Here is a 15,411-nt window from a genome sequence, read left to right on the forward strand (position 1 = left end):
CATTCTCACGTCTTGGACGTGTTGCAAAGGATGCAAGCACACATTATTTTAACTTCTGAACCTTTTAAAGAAATTCTGGTCGACCAACAAAAGGTAGCCTAGACTAGAGGACAACGGATGTCCCAGATATGTTCTGCACTTCCTGTCCGTGTCCTAGTTTCTGCTTAGCGCCTCTTCTTCACCACACAGAGAAACACGCCCTCTTCTCAACAGTTTACCATTAGCGATGGGCAAAGTGAAACCTGCCTCATGTTTAGCTTTACCTAGTCTCGCAAAGCCAGACCAAACTACAGCAAGTAGAATGAATAAGCTTTACCTAATCAACCAATCAACACCCTGAATCGTTTTTTTCCACATGTTTCGCATTCTCACGCTACGCTTCCTCAGATTAAGATAGTTAACTCATGGGCATCCACAGAGAAAAACATGCATTCGGGAAAGACACACACACACACACACACACACACACACACACACACACACACACACACACACACACACACACACACACACACACACACACACACACACACACACACACACACACACACACACACACACACACACACACACACACACACACACAAAATCTCTTTCTCTATCTGACCACAACCACACTAATATCATTTTTAATGACAAACCAATTGAGAGGGTTAGAAGCTGCAACCACCTAGGCATTGAAATTGATGACCAACTCAAATTTGAGATAAGTACTACATCTGAGGCATAAAAAAGAATTACAACAGTGGATGTTTTTTTACATAAGCTTAACTGGTACTTTCAGGTGGACTGTGTTATTTTACAATTCTTTTACAAAACGGTCCTTCAGAGCGTTTTGTCCTCTGGCTTAGCTTAGTCTGTGTATGCGGGATCATGCTCAAAAAGACCAAGATAAATTGTTTTGTTTGGTAAAGACAGCGAGCAAAATGATTGGATTTAGTCAGAGGTCAGTCACTCATCTATGGTCAGATCTTATTGTGAATAAAGCTGAGCAGATACCCTGCCCGCCCGTTATATAGGAGGTTTCAACTCGGCAATTGCGGCAGCAGTAGGCTGCTACAAAGGTCTATTAGAGCCAAAAGGTTTAGCATGTCATCTGTCCGCTCAGCCATTCGATTTTTTAATGAAAGACACAGGTCAAGATAATGAATTGTTTCGTCCACTCTTGCAACACTGTTTTTATTTTGATGTTTTTAATTTAATTTGCAAAGTTGTTTAAGGCCTATGCGTTTCAAGCCTGCTACTGATTGACTGAAGTGTAAGTGGGGGAAGGTTGTGATTTGTATTCATACCTTCTTTATTCCTAAATGTTATGTGTGTCGGGGGTACCATCTTGTATGCTTAAATGTGATGCATTTTGACCAAACAAATGTCCCAACTCTGGGATAATAAAGTATACTTGGACTTTGACGTACACATACAGGTAAATGTAAACAAATACATTCATTCAAAGTCAACATGTTTGTATATTTGTACATTTAAAGTCATAAGTGTATACATTGAATGTCATGAGTCTTGCTTAAAACACGTTTGGAATAAGCAAGCAGACATGTGAGTTAAATGTAACCACTTCTTATCACTTCATGGACGTGTTGCAAAGGATGCAAGCACAAATCCTTTGAACTGGTTTAAAGAAAAGCCAGACGACCACCAAAGGTAGCTCTGATGTCAACATTCGATGAGAATGTACGTCGCAGACATGTTCTTCACTTCCTGTCCATGAACTACTTAGTACTTCCTGCATAGAGCCTCTTCTTCACCACACAGAGATACACGCCCATTACTCAAAAGTTTACCATTAGCGACGGACAGAGTGAAACCTGCCTCATGTTTGGGTTTTAGCTTCATCAAATCAACCAATAAACGCCCTGCATTGCTATGTGGAAGATTACTTTTTCCCACACGTTACACATTCTCACACTGCGCTCCCTTTGATCAAGATAGTTTGCTCATCAACATCTACGAATAAAAACATGCATTCGCAAAAGATCTAGACACACACACACACACACACACACACACACACACACACACACACACACACACACACACACACACACACACACACACACACACACACACACACACACACACACACACACACACACACACACACGCACACACGCCTTGTGGAAATAAAGGCCAGACCACATTGCGGTCTATTCTTCCATAGCTGAGGTATCAGAGGACATGATTTACTATATTAAAATTGTTTATTCACAATGAGATACAATCATCACTCATCATCAATTACATCTAATAGGGCTTCATTGCTATTTCACAGTTAAATTATGACTTTCAATTAGCTTATTTAAAAACAACTTGGATGGAAACAGAAGATGACAGAACGTATCAGAGTGAGATATTTACAAGACCAACAAGGGAAACAACAGATTGAGACTCCCTCATCCACTGGCCTTGCTTTCCACCACACACTCAAAGTAGTCGAAGGACTCATACACGGGTACCTGACACTGTCAGAGACAAAGAGAGGGAGAGACAGAGAGAAAGAGAGACAGATTATGTAATGTTCATATGCATAAAACACAATGTTTAAGAACTACTATGTATTCTCAGGGGATTTAAACAAACATATAACATATATCCTTATTATGCTTGACGTTTATGATTGATAATAAGCTTTTAGAATTTATTTCATTTTCTTTGAATGGGAATTCACCCACAAATAACACTTGGTCAAAAGTAATTTTCCCATTGTGTTAAATGCGTCATGATACGCAAGGAGAAGTTTAGTCCGAGTTAGGTTGTCTTAGGGGTGTTGGAGAGTACTGCTTCATAACACGTGTTGTGTAAAGAGCACAGTCTGCAACATCAACTCCCCTTCCACGAAAAATTTGAGTTGGACGATTCTTATCCAGAATCTGACCAATGGAGAACGCAAACCCTGCTCCAATGATGTCAATGTTCCATCTCCTCAGAATATTGTTTTTCATTGCGTACGAGGCACTACTGTTATATGAGTAACTGGCGAGCGTTTTGGTTCCTCTATCAGGAACAGATAGGGGGGATGATCTTCTTGCTGAATGGGGATGGGCTTAGCTCAGGAGGTAGAGCAACCTTGTAACCAAAAGGTTGCTAGTCCGATCACCAGCTCCTCCTTGCTGAGTGTTGATGTGTCCCTGAGCAAGACACAGTTAACCATAACTGCTCCTGATGAGCTGGCTGTCGCCTTGCGTGGTTGACTCTGCCGTCAGTGTTTCAACCGATGTTAGTCGCTTTGGATAAAAGCGTCTGCTAAATGCCCTAAATGTAAATGTCAATGAATGAGGCCTACAGGTTAGACTGGGGACATTGGGGATCAAACCCGGTACTTTCTGGCTGGGAGTGGAACCCTCTAACCCTCCGACAGACTCACCCACTGGGAGGACCCTTTGGACGAGCTGGTGCTGGTTCCGTCCACCTCAGAGTCCTCGTGGGGAACCTCATAGATCACCCTTGCTGCTCGGTCCGTCCGTCCGTCCGTCCGTCCAACACACACACACACACACACACACACACACACACACACACACACACACACACACACACACACACACACACACACACACACACACACACACACACACACACACACACACACACACACACACACACACACAGAAATGGACCAGTTAGGAATTCAAACACATCCAAACGGAAAAAAATTCACAAAATACACAGAAAAATATGTCCATGCATATAAAAAAATACTATAAAAGGTTTTTTGATTCATGCTAATAAGCTGTAATCCCTTTAGTACTTAGAATGTTTTAAATTCGTTTTCAGACATTTCCTTATGTGTTTATCAGGGTTAGTCTAAAAAGATGTGAGTTCATGGGAACAGGCTGAAAGCTACAGGACTCATAGCATGATGTAAAATGTCCGGTCTTTCGATTCGAACAATTTGTTTTGTACCTTGTCTCTTCCGCAGCTTCCACAGACATAACAGAGTGACAAAGAACACGGCGGCCATTACTATTCCCAGCGAAGCGACGACGGGGAATTGCATTGCAGCGTGTTCAGCCGAATCTTTGGTCAGACAAAGGGGTTGAAAAGGGATTGAGAATATTAGCATTTAGTACATAGTCATCAAACAGAAGCTTTTATCCAACGATAATTACAGTAAATTCAGATACATGCCAATAAGGAGCAGGAAAAGATAAAGGGCATCAAGCTCAAGGATACCCACAAGTTAGGTAATGGACATTGGGGATCAAACCCAGAAACGTTCGGAAGGGAGCTGAATAACCTGAACCCCTTGCCTATCCTCTCTGATATTACAATGGACCATTAAACTCTGGTACCAAACTAAACCAAAAATAGTTTTTGTTTGGAATATAAACTAAGCCATAAGTTTATAAAAAAAAAACATACTTTTTTGTGTTGTTCCGTTGGTTGGGCTCTGTCGTTCCGTGACAGTGATCATCGTGCCGTTTCCCCAATACTGAATAAGTATGGGCCTATCGATGGTCACCTGGCAGATGTAACGTCCAGTGTGGTTGCGGGTGACGTTGGGAAGGGTCAGAGTGGCACAGCCACAGGTACCGTTGTTCACAGGTGACAGGGCCGAACCACAGCCCTCTCCGTCATACCTCACGGCTGTTGGTTGGTGAAGAATTTGACCCTTATATTTCAACCACTTCATTCTATACTTTGTGGGGTCGACGGCTCTCAAGCAACAATGGAGTGTGACGCTGTCTCCCTCCGAGACCTCCACGTCTGCCGTCTCATACAGCTTTATATCGTCCTTGGTAAAGGTTTCTGGAACAAGACAAAAGCAAAAGAGCAGCAATAGTTTAGAGAGCAATTTATTTCACTATTTACCAATTTAAAAGCCATTCCGGGATCGAAAACGGTATCTTTTGTCCAAAAGTCAAACAGGTTAGTACACTACATATAATTCTCATTTGGATTTACTCAGGAAAATTGTAATATTATTTTATGATATTAAATTAAAATTTCTGTTAAGTTGAAATATACACTAGCGTTTCCCAACATTTTCTGTCTCATATGTACCCCCATATCCTGATCAGTACGGCTCAGCTATCCCCTCATCGACACCAAACCACAAATGTAATCCTTAAACTGATATATCTTTTAATTTAGCATCATGGTTCAAATTTAAGATGCCTCTAGTTTGTTCAGCAACATTCAGCAATAGATTGAACACTTTTCAACATATATTGTAATTCGCACTATTATATATTTATTCTTTTTACCATTTTTACCAAAACTGATTTGCGGGTGAAATAAAGTAATATCTAAATGCTTTCCAGGTACCCCATGTAACTGGTAACATACCCCCCGGTACTCACCCCGAGCCAGCAGCAGCCCCAGAGAGAGAAGCAACATAGTCCTCAGTGGAAACTCCATCCTCCACTGATGCACCACTCAGCACTTGTGATCGTTTTCTTTCAGACATCGTACCTCCCACTTCCCCCAGACACATACACACACAGACACACACACACACACACACACACACACACACACACACACACACACACACACACATTCACACACACAAACTTTCTTCCTCTAACCACAAACATACGCAAGCGTACAGGTAAAAGTCAACAAGTATATGCAAGTCAACACGTCTGTATACATTTAAAGTCAAAAGTCGATACGTTGAACATCATAAGTCTTGCTTAAAACACGTTTGGAATAAGCAAGCAGGCATGTTAGTTAAATGGAACCTCTTATCCCTTCTTGGACGTGTTGCAAAGGATGCTAAAAAAAATCCGGTCGACCACCGAAGGTAGCCTTGCAGTCTACATTCGATGAGAACGGATGTCACAGACGAGTTCTTCACTTCCTGTCCATGGCCTACCGCATAGAGCCTCTTCTTTACCACTCAGAGAAACCACGCCCAATCCTCAACAGTTTACCATTAGCGACGGTCATAGATAAACCTGCCTAATGTTTAGCTTTTCGCTTTGTCCAATCAACCAATTAACAACCTGTGGGGTGGAAGATTACTTTTTTCCACAAGTTTAGCAGTCTCACACTGCACTTCCTCAGATTAAGATCGTTTCCGCACTGACAGCATTCGCAAAAGATCTAGACGCACACACCTACACCCACACCCACACCCACACACACACACACACAGGCCTTGTGGAAATAAAGGGCAGACCACATTGCGGTCTGCTGAAGTATTAGAGAATATCAGTTACTCTATAAAAATAATTTATTTACATTTACATACAATCATCACTCATCATCAATTACAATAAGGCTTCATTGCTGTTTCACAGTTAATTTATGACTTTCAATTAGCTTATTTAAAACATGGACGGACACAGAAGATGACAGAACGTATCAGAGATATTTACAAAACCAACAAGGGAAACAACAGATTGAGACTCCTTCATCCACCGCCCTTGATTTCCACCACACGCTCAAAGTAGTCGAAGGACTCATACACGGGTACCTGACACTGTCCGAGGGAAAGAGAGGGAGAGACAGAGAGAAAGAGAGACGGATTATGAGACACATTTTTGCATGAATTCATATAAATAAAACACGAAGTCTATAATCAACTATGTATCATTCCCCTGGGCACTATGTTTTATGTTTTCGATTGATAATACATTTCCACTATCGATTTTTCCGTTTTCTTGAATAAGAATTCATCCACAATCAACACGGTGGTTAAAAGTAATTTACCCATTGCGCAAAACACTGGTGGCGTGGTACTCGATAAGAGGTTTAGTCCAATCTAGGTTGTTCTAGGGGTGTGGGAGAGTACTTCTTCATGACGCTTGTGTAAAGAGCACAGTCAACAACATCATCTCCCTTCCCACTAACAACCTGAGTTGGACGATGGGCGTATTTTTATCCAGAATCTGAACAATGGAGAACACGATGATAACCATGTTCCAACTCCTCCGATTATTGTTTTTCGTTGCGTACGAGGCAGTACTGTTATATAAGTAACTAGCGAGCGTTGGGGTTCCTCTATCAGGAACAGATAGGGGTTATGATCTTCTTGCTGAATGATGCCTACAGGTTAGACTGGGGACATTGGGGATCAAACCCGGTACTTTCTGGCTGGGAGTGGAACCCCCTAGCCCTCCGACAGACTCACCCACTGGGAGGACCCTTTGGACGAGCTGGTGCCGTCCACCTCAGAGTCCTCGTGGGGAACCTCATAGATCACCCTTGCTGCTCGGTCAAACTCTAACACACACACACACACACACACACACACACACACACACACACACACACACACACACACACACACACACACACACACACACACACACACACACACACACACACAAGTTTAATACAATTTTGTAAAGGAAAGCAGAGGAAAACATTTTCCCAAATGAATCTTTTCAAAATGTCACCACCATTCCGAAAGGAAGTGAAGAGGTTTGTGTAAAAGCAGTCCTCCCTGACCAGCTCTGTCCCTGACTCTCAACCCTAACGCTGAACCCTCTGAGGGCAGGAAGACGCGCCTTCCGTGTAAAGGTTCAAACAACAGAGAAGGAAGAAGAAGAAGAAGAGGAAGCAGAAGAGAGTAGTGAAGTGGTGAGGTTAGTGACAGACGTGAGGGAAAGGCGTGTGGAAGCACACGTTACATGTGGGGTCAAGAAGATCACTCCCACTGGAGGTCATTTATCCATCAGCCTCAGATTGCTGAGCTCAGCAGGTCTTCTGGAGGACGAGGCGCAGATGAACTGAGGAGACGGGACCAGCAGGATGTCAGGATCAGGGCGAGTTCAGCTCAGGTGTTTCTACCCCCGACCAAACAGGATCAGGTGAGGTTCAGCTCAGGTGTGTCTGTCCGGACCAAACAAGGACATTGATTAGGTTCAATATTCAAAAGAGGCAAAATTATCTGAACCAAAGATAAGTCATTAAGGAGCAGGCAGGCTTTAGTGCGCCTTGCTCAAGGACGCATCACTGTATACTGAGGACTTGAACCCAGCAACATTGGTTTGAGAGTTGAACCCCAAACCCCCTACCTAGTCCACTATGTCCAGATAATGCAAACTTACGAGGAATCCTTGATGGTAGAGTCCAGGTTGTCCTCAGGATTTGCCTTCCAGATGTATGGCTTCTCCATCAGTCCTCCAGATTCCTGGTCTGGTTGCAAACGTAATTTGTCTCTAATGTAAGGTAACAAACACAGTAGTAATTTGTCTCTAATGAAAGGTAACAAACACAGTAGTTAGTAGTTTGTCTCTAATATCCGGTAACAAACACAGTAGTAGTTGGGCTCTAATGTAAGGTAACAAACACAGGAGTAGTTTGTCTCTAATATCAGGTAACAAACACAATAGTAGTTGGGCTCTAATGTAAGGTCACAAACACAGGAGTAGTTGGGCTAGTAATGGCGCGTAACAAAGTAGCAGCTGTAGTTTGTCTGGTATACAACCACAGTAGTATGCTGTAACTTGTACTGGACAAACTAATCCTGCGTTACAACAAGTCCACTCTGTTTATTTTATGCAAACTTACGAGGATCCTGGTTGGTAGAGTAATGTCGTCCTCCAGAGTCTTGGCTCCTCCATCAGCTCACCTCAGCCAGAGTCCTGGTCTGCAACAAACAGCGCGAGTCTGGCCCTAACGTCTGGTAAGTTACAAACATGTAGTTTGTCTTATTTTTATGCCCTTTAATTCCACTTTGTTGTTAGGTTAATACAAACTTACAATCCTTGTTGGTAGACTGATGGTCATCCTCCAGATTCACGGCTCCCCTACCAGCTCGCCTCCGCTCCAGAAACATGTTCTAGTAAGAAAACACAGCGGTAGTTGGTTAACGCATGTCAAAGGAACAGCTGTATTTTGCCTTTTAAGTCAACCATGTAAGTAAATACAAACTTACGAGGAATCCAGCAGCTCTCGTCAGACAGATTCCTGGTCTGGAACAAACAGCGGAAGTCTTGCTTCAACATGTGGTAAAACAGATGTAGTCATCTGGTATATATGGTACAAACGCCGGTAGTTTGTGGTAGCAATATTCTACGAGAAGTGGCAGTGAGTGTGATGATCACTTCTAACCTCAAGCTCCATCTACCCCACGACAGACGTCCTTCACCAGGCAGGGCCTCCACCAGCTCCTCCACCAGGCAGATTGTCGCGTTCAGCAATTCATCCACTACGGTCGTAGCAGCACTAGTAACAATAATGGCTCATATGACTCTTACATAACCCCCGTATGAATTAACTCAAATCACAGCTTGGCACAGATTTAAAATCATAAGATGATCAAAACTACCGTGGATTTTTGTGTTTCAGATGAGCTTGGTGATGGTTACCCTCTGGTCCGGTGCTGCAGCCCCCTGGTCTCCAGCCTCAGTCTCTGGTTCATCCTGGCACCACAAGCCTCCGGTCCCCAGCCTCTCAGCCTCACCTTTCAGCTACAGCAGCAGATTTATATCAGCATTTGCCCAACAATAAACTTAATTGACTCATCCGAAACCGAGTTACACAATTAATTGAACTATTATTTTATAACTCAAGGCTAGAAAAGACTTGAGAGGCCATACATGAGCATCCCGTTATTGGGAATGAAGACAGAGCAGTCCACAAGTTTAAAGAAATGGTTCAGGCCATGCATTGAAACTGACCTGAGCAGACTCTACTCACACACCAGAGCACTGACCTGTTCTGGAGGACTTCTGACAGGAGGTGGAGGTCTGGCTCTGGGTGAGGAGGTGGAGGTCTTGCTCTGGGTGAGGAGGCAGACACCTTGGGACCAACTACATGTTACCTTTTTAACCTTGTACAGTTCTAGAGTATCTTCTACTGTAACATGTGGGAAGGACGGCCATTATTTTAGCTTTGATATTATCCAGTTGGTAACTCAGTTTAACTTCTGTGGCGATTAATTACAGCAGATATTTAGAACGTATAAAAGCTGAAGTAACAAAGAACACTAAGCAGTATCGATATTGAATCAAATATACTCAGCCATATTCAGGTGCTGGGTTCTGTTGAAATGCCACCTCGAAATGATTTTCAGCCGTCACTGATGTCAAAAATGGGCCCGCAAGTAGAACACCGTTTTGTACGCAGCGAGAGTCCCGTCACGTCATCGTGGTTAAAAGTACGGCGCAACTATCGGAAATGATCAACATATTGTACGACGCACGTGTCAGTATGTATTTAATATCGAACTTAAGTTGTTTAAGATAAGGGGCAACAATTCCCAATGGAAACGACTGGAAAATAGTTTCCGTTGGCAACGGCTCGAGGTTACGCGAATACAATCCAGAACGTTCTACCAGATTCCCTCAGGGGACTCCCGTCCAACTAACTGCCAGGTGGTTTCTTTTGGTTGTCAAGACTACAACGTTCTATGCTAACCATTGGGACTAAATCAAGTGACCGCAATCAGAACCTTCCACGGCGGGAAGCACAAACCGTCCGACTGGAATCCGAACATTCCGGCCGGAACCAACCAAAGAAAAAACAGAACCAGCGCCTCACCTTGAGCTGAATGGAGGAAGATCCTGAAGTCCAGCGATGGTCTTCATTAAAACTCAGCCAACAGACTTACCTTGAGGAGATCAGTTTGTTGCTGTTGGTCATTACTACTATTCAGTGTACATTTACATTATTATGCACCCAGTGTGTACAAGTTATATCACTCAAAACCGTACGAAGAACCAAACTACCATGTACGTCCAACAACAACTTTAAACCTAAAATCATTCAATACAAAACCGTGTCTACATTTTACAATTATCTAGATTATTCAGGGTACAAACCATACAGAGCAAATCTAAACGTTAAGCTCACAGAGAGCCGACCATAGCCCTGCAACGTCACCCTGACCGCCTCATGCCAGCCAGCCAACACATGTACAGGTCCAGTGAGAAGTGGGCATCCGAGTGAAAGGACCGCCCATAATAAAAAGAAGCCCAATTCCTGAACTATCCAACCAGCTTAATGGTTTAAAGATTTACAGACTTGACACGCAATTGTGTTCTAATCACCTTTGTCTGCTCCCTCGTTACTTATAAAACCCTACATCTCCATCACTAGAGTGTTGCATCCTACTCATGGGGGTGTGGTCTGAGTGAGCAGAGATGCATGCTGGGATACAGTGCTTTCTGAAGTCTTCAGTTCTATAGACGCGCCCCTCAGGAGAAACCAAGTGTTTGAGAATCTGTCGTGATCAGTTACATGAGCTGGAATATCCTTCAAGATGGCGCCAGGATTCTCAGAGGAGAAAGGCCAAGAGGAAGATCTGAGGGCTCTTCCTCTCAGCCAGTGGAACACAACAACAGTCTTCATCAGAGTACCATGGAACACTTTGAAACATCCTCCTCTTTACACCTTGAAGCCCCAGTGAAGGTTTCCTTACCTCCTCAGCTGGAGAGCACAACTTCAGCTCGAAGAGCACAACTTCAGCTCGAAGAGCGCACTAGTTGGAGTTCCCAGATTGATTCTGATTTAAGGGAACCAATCGTTCAGCTAGTCCTGTCCGAAACAAATACAGTTCAGCCTGAGAAGACGTCCAACTGAGAGCAAGACCAGGGCTCTCCATCAATCCAGCCAGGTAGGAAGAGCCGTCTCATTACAGGTCTGAAGGTTATCTTGAATATCCAATTAGGTCCCTTTCCAACGTCAGACTCTCCTTTTGGAATTCCTTTAGGCGTCCATCCTCCATTGATCCTGATTGGTCTAGTCCTAGTTTGAAGTCACTGATCTGAACACGCCGCTTGCATCCTTTTACACTCGAGTTGGATACCCTCCTTCCTGCCCAGTGTGTTGGATATGGCTCCGCAGCGTCGCTCATGGCTCTTCATGTCTACTGGAGGCCCTTAAGTAAACATGCGGCCGTCCATCAGGTATGATTTAGTTGACCATTCCAATATCCCAAGCCAATCACACAGACCCCCGTATGAACATTATCACTGTCAAAGCAAGCCGGACACACACATAGAACCCAGGACACGCACCTAGAACCCCATGCCAGGTGTGAGTGGGAGACACCTAACCCTAACATAATTAAAGATTATATGCCATTTGTTTTAAATACCATAACCCCAAACCACACCCCATGTTCACACAAAAACAAGCTGTATTTTTCGATTACCAATTGGTCTTCCACTGAGTTCTCGAACTGCCGTTAAGCCTAAGCCTAACCCTAGCAATGCTCAAAAATCATCCATCTCATGTCAAACCCAAACGCACACACCACTAAGCCATAAAAGGCCAAACAATCATGCAGGGTAAAAACTTCATGCCAAATAACGTTCCATCATCCAACCCCAGCTCTCTTGCCAGGGCACCCAGAACAGAACAACCAATGTCTCCGGAGAAGTAAATTATGTGCAACATTTTTCAGTGGCGTCCCACATTGGTGATGGATTATGCTTGACGTCTCAAAAATGTGTCCCAGGTTGATTCAACGTCTCTGAAGTCATGTCTTTGTAATCCAGTGGTTTCCTGAATGAGGGGCCTTCACAGATGCAAACGGTGCAGCTTTAGTCAGCCTGAGGACAGGTAGGAGGTCATCTGTTCAGAAGACCACCCAGTGGAGGGCGGTGGATCTTGAGGAGCAGGATCCATCTTGGAATGGCCCCAATTAAGACCTTCTTGGAAATGAAACTGTTCCTGAGGAGTCACGATGTCTGGAGAGGATTGTTGAATGTGTTCCATGGTTCTCTGTGTCAGACTGAAGTTGTGTTTTAGCTGTTGATATGAGGAGCCCCCTCATCTCCCCTGGTGTTACTCCTTCTGAATCCCTGTCTCCATCTTAAAGAACATTCCAGTCCATGTAACTGACATCGTGACGGTTTCTCAAACACTTGGTATCCCCTGAGGGGGCGTGTCTACAGACCTGTAGACTTCAGACAGCTCTGTGTCCCAGCATGCACCTCGGCTCACTCAGACCACACTCTCATCAGTAAAGCAACACGCATGTGATGAAGATACAGAGCTCAGGAGAGTAGCTGAAAAGAAGACTGAAGATATCAGAACCCAACCCATTACTCCAGCTTACAACAATAACTTAGAACCTGTAACCATTTTAACAAATCATTAAAACCAACATAAACCAAACACCTCAGTAACCCATGAACCAATAAAACATCCTTACTATTCAGATCAACCTTCATGTAACGGGTTAACTCACCAGGAAGCCAAAATACATCAATGTGCCCAAGAGTAATGAGAAACTTATGACTTACAGTTTGCAGTTCATCTTCATGGTTAAGTTGGGATACTCACAGAACTGCAGTTAAATATCCATGATAGACCTTTGAAGGAAGGAACAGTTTACTCATGGTCCCCAAACTTGGGCACTGTCCCACAGTTCTACATCTACCATCTCCATTAAATCAGATAAATGAATGACAATACAAATTCAGGGCTTTTGGGATCATCCAACTTTTAAATAATGATTAAGATAATTAACTAATCCAGCTTTGGCAGGAAATAGCTGAACAAGTCAATGTTCAAAATAAATGAGTAAAATAAAAGGAAAGTTTAATATCTTCCACTTATTCAATATGTAATAAGTGTGTGTGTGTGTGTGTGTGTGTGTGTGTGTGTGTGTGTGTGTGTGTGTGTGTGTGTGTGTGTCTCTTTTTAAGCAGAACAGCACCTGCTTAAAAGCAGTACCAGGGTATTTTCTGCCTTGCATTCTTAAAATGAGTTTCTTGACTTGCAGCAGTTATAGGTCCGTGGTTAGTCAGCTACTCAGATCATGGGAAAGCCACAACGTTAAAGTGACTGTAGTACAGAGCGGATGGGATGCACGGGGCGGATCATTCTGCACATGCGTTAATTGCGTTAAAAAAAGAAAAAGGGAACGCTAAAGCCTTTGCAACCCGGAGAACCAAAGCCTGGCAGCGGATCGCTGACCGCGTAAATGCGTTAATTTCACGTCAAAAGCATGATCCTTAATATTTGAGCCATGAATATATAAATATCCCAGTTAAGCATTCTTAAAGATCCTACCACATAACCCCTTTCTTCTAAAAAAATATGGATTCTGATGGCTTCCAAGCGGTCAGCGGATCAAATATATAAATGAAGTATAAAAAAACATACAAACTGGTAAGCTTTTCCCACAATCGTATTGGTATAAATTTAAATAAGCCATTTTTTTAAGCCAATCGTGAAAAGGCCCACAGTCGGCAGACTGGATCTGGCCCTCAAATTGTCTTGACCCCGGTGGAGGAGCCGTTAATAAACATAAATTCAGGGCGCCCTGTCATGGAGGGGGTACCTGGAGGTACCTACCTCCTCAGAGAGTCAGGGGCCATACCCCACTGGTTGAATGTAGGTTTTTGTGTTTTCTTGTATTTTCGATTTTTTTTGCCTTCGACGTAACACATGCAAACCATGTGCTTGCCACAGCGCATACTAGGCCTATTCCAAATGTTTCTTTTTTAGTAACTGGGTAGAAAACCTATAAGTGACAATTCATCAACTTCACAGATCAAGATGGATTAGTGCGTGTAACGATCAAACATTCTCCATCCAGCAAGTCCGTTAGGACTATTTTATACTTTGTGTTGCAAGTGCCTCTCGGCATAGTACTCAGACAATAGCCTATTGCTCTTTGTGTGATAGGAGGCCGGTACAAATCTTGGATGGGTCATCTGAAAGGAGTGGACTGAGATGTGCTCAGCATCTCCAACATTATAGCCTAGATAAAACTACCATTTGCAAAAACCTAGGATTCACAGCAAACTAACTTACCCGGTTATGTGATAAAACTGCCTTTGTGGAACACCCCACTGGTTTTCCTGGGAACACAACAACATACCGCGTTTGGGAGACACTACACTGACAAACAGTGGAGGACACCAACGTAGGCTACTGTCCGGTTCCCTCTAAAGTGAAACGCACCAGATGCAACCAATTAACTGATTAAGAAAACCACTTGGCAGGATCGGCGCCCACTGGTCGCACTTGGTAACAGTGAGAGGCTATTTCAGCTCTCTGTTTGATCTTAAATGACCTCCCCCATTTTAATTAAAAGGATGAGTCTGATTTGACAGATTTAGATTCATAGGCCCCCTACTTCAAAACGAAAAAAGTCTTCATTCAATTCACCTTACTGTTTGCGTGAGTGAGTGTGCGTGCGTGCGTGCGTGCGTGCGTGCGTGCGTGCGTGAGTGCGTGAGTGAGTGAGTGAGTGTGTGTGTGTGTTACTACTGTCTGGAAGTCACGTGTGATCTTGCGTCCCTGTGTGTGTAGTGAGCGGATGTGGACAGCAGAGGGCGATGTTACCACACGAGAAGATCTGCTCTCTGAGCGCACTGCGAGATACCGTCTCCATTGCAACCGTAACTTGGCAGCATTCTGAACGGCTCTTTGAGGAGTGAGATGGAAGCTTCCATCAACTTTTTTTTTATTTTTTCCACAATGTCTTGTTTTTTAAACGATTTATGATGACTATATGCTCTGTAAGGTGACCTTGGGTGT

The 15,411-nt window shown here is 43.5% G+C and overlaps 2 protein-coding genes across 4 annotated transcripts in view; both read right to left on the reverse strand.

Moving 5' to 3' along the window:
- Nucleotides 1-14,791, reverse strand: part of LOC130369943 (uncharacterized) — a 37,348-nt gene extending 22,557 nt beyond the window's left edge. Inside the window, exons 1-11 of one of the 3 annotated variants that reach the window (XR_008892921.1) lie at nt 14,683-14,791; nt 9,626-13,232; nt 9,239-9,380; nt 9,022-9,135; nt 8,846-8,882; nt 8,671-8,749; nt 8,479-8,590; nt 8,016-8,126; nt 7,596-7,797; nt 7,094-7,185; nt 5,532-6,442 (exon numbers count right to left, since the gene is read on the reverse strand). The gene's annotated coding sequence lies outside the window, so the exon portion shown is untranslated. Of the gene's footprint in view, nt 6,443-6,672; nt 7,186-7,595; nt 7,798-8,015; nt 8,127-8,478; nt 8,591-8,670; nt 8,750-8,845; nt 8,883-9,021; nt 9,136-9,238; nt 9,381-9,625; nt 13,233-14,682 lie in introns of those variants that run through there. The other 2 variants (XR_008892922.1, XR_008892923.1) reach the window with 2 other exon arrangements.
- On the reverse strand, nt 2,205-5,401 carry LOC130369945 (uncharacterized). The gene is made up of 5 exons (XM_056575567.1): nt 5,316-5,401; nt 4,375-4,761; nt 3,916-4,029; nt 3,377-3,459; nt 2,205-2,474 (listed from the first exon to the last, which is right to left on the reverse strand). Exons 1-5 carry the CDS (start codon nt 5,371-5,373, stop codon nt 2,406-2,408), a joined length of 711 nt encoding a protein of 236 aa, XP_056431542.1. The 5' UTR covers nt 5,374-5,401; the 3' UTR covers nt 2,205-2,405.
- Nucleotides 14,792-15,411: the final 620 nt, after the last annotated feature.

Source organism: Gadus chalcogrammus, chromosome 17 (assembly GCF_026213295.1).
Source record: "Gadus chalcogrammus isolate NIFS_2021 chromosome 17, NIFS_Gcha_1.0, whole genome shotgun sequence".
NCBI classification, from domain to species: Eukaryota; Metazoa; Chordata; class Actinopteri; order Gadiformes; family Gadidae; genus Gadus; species Gadus chalcogrammus.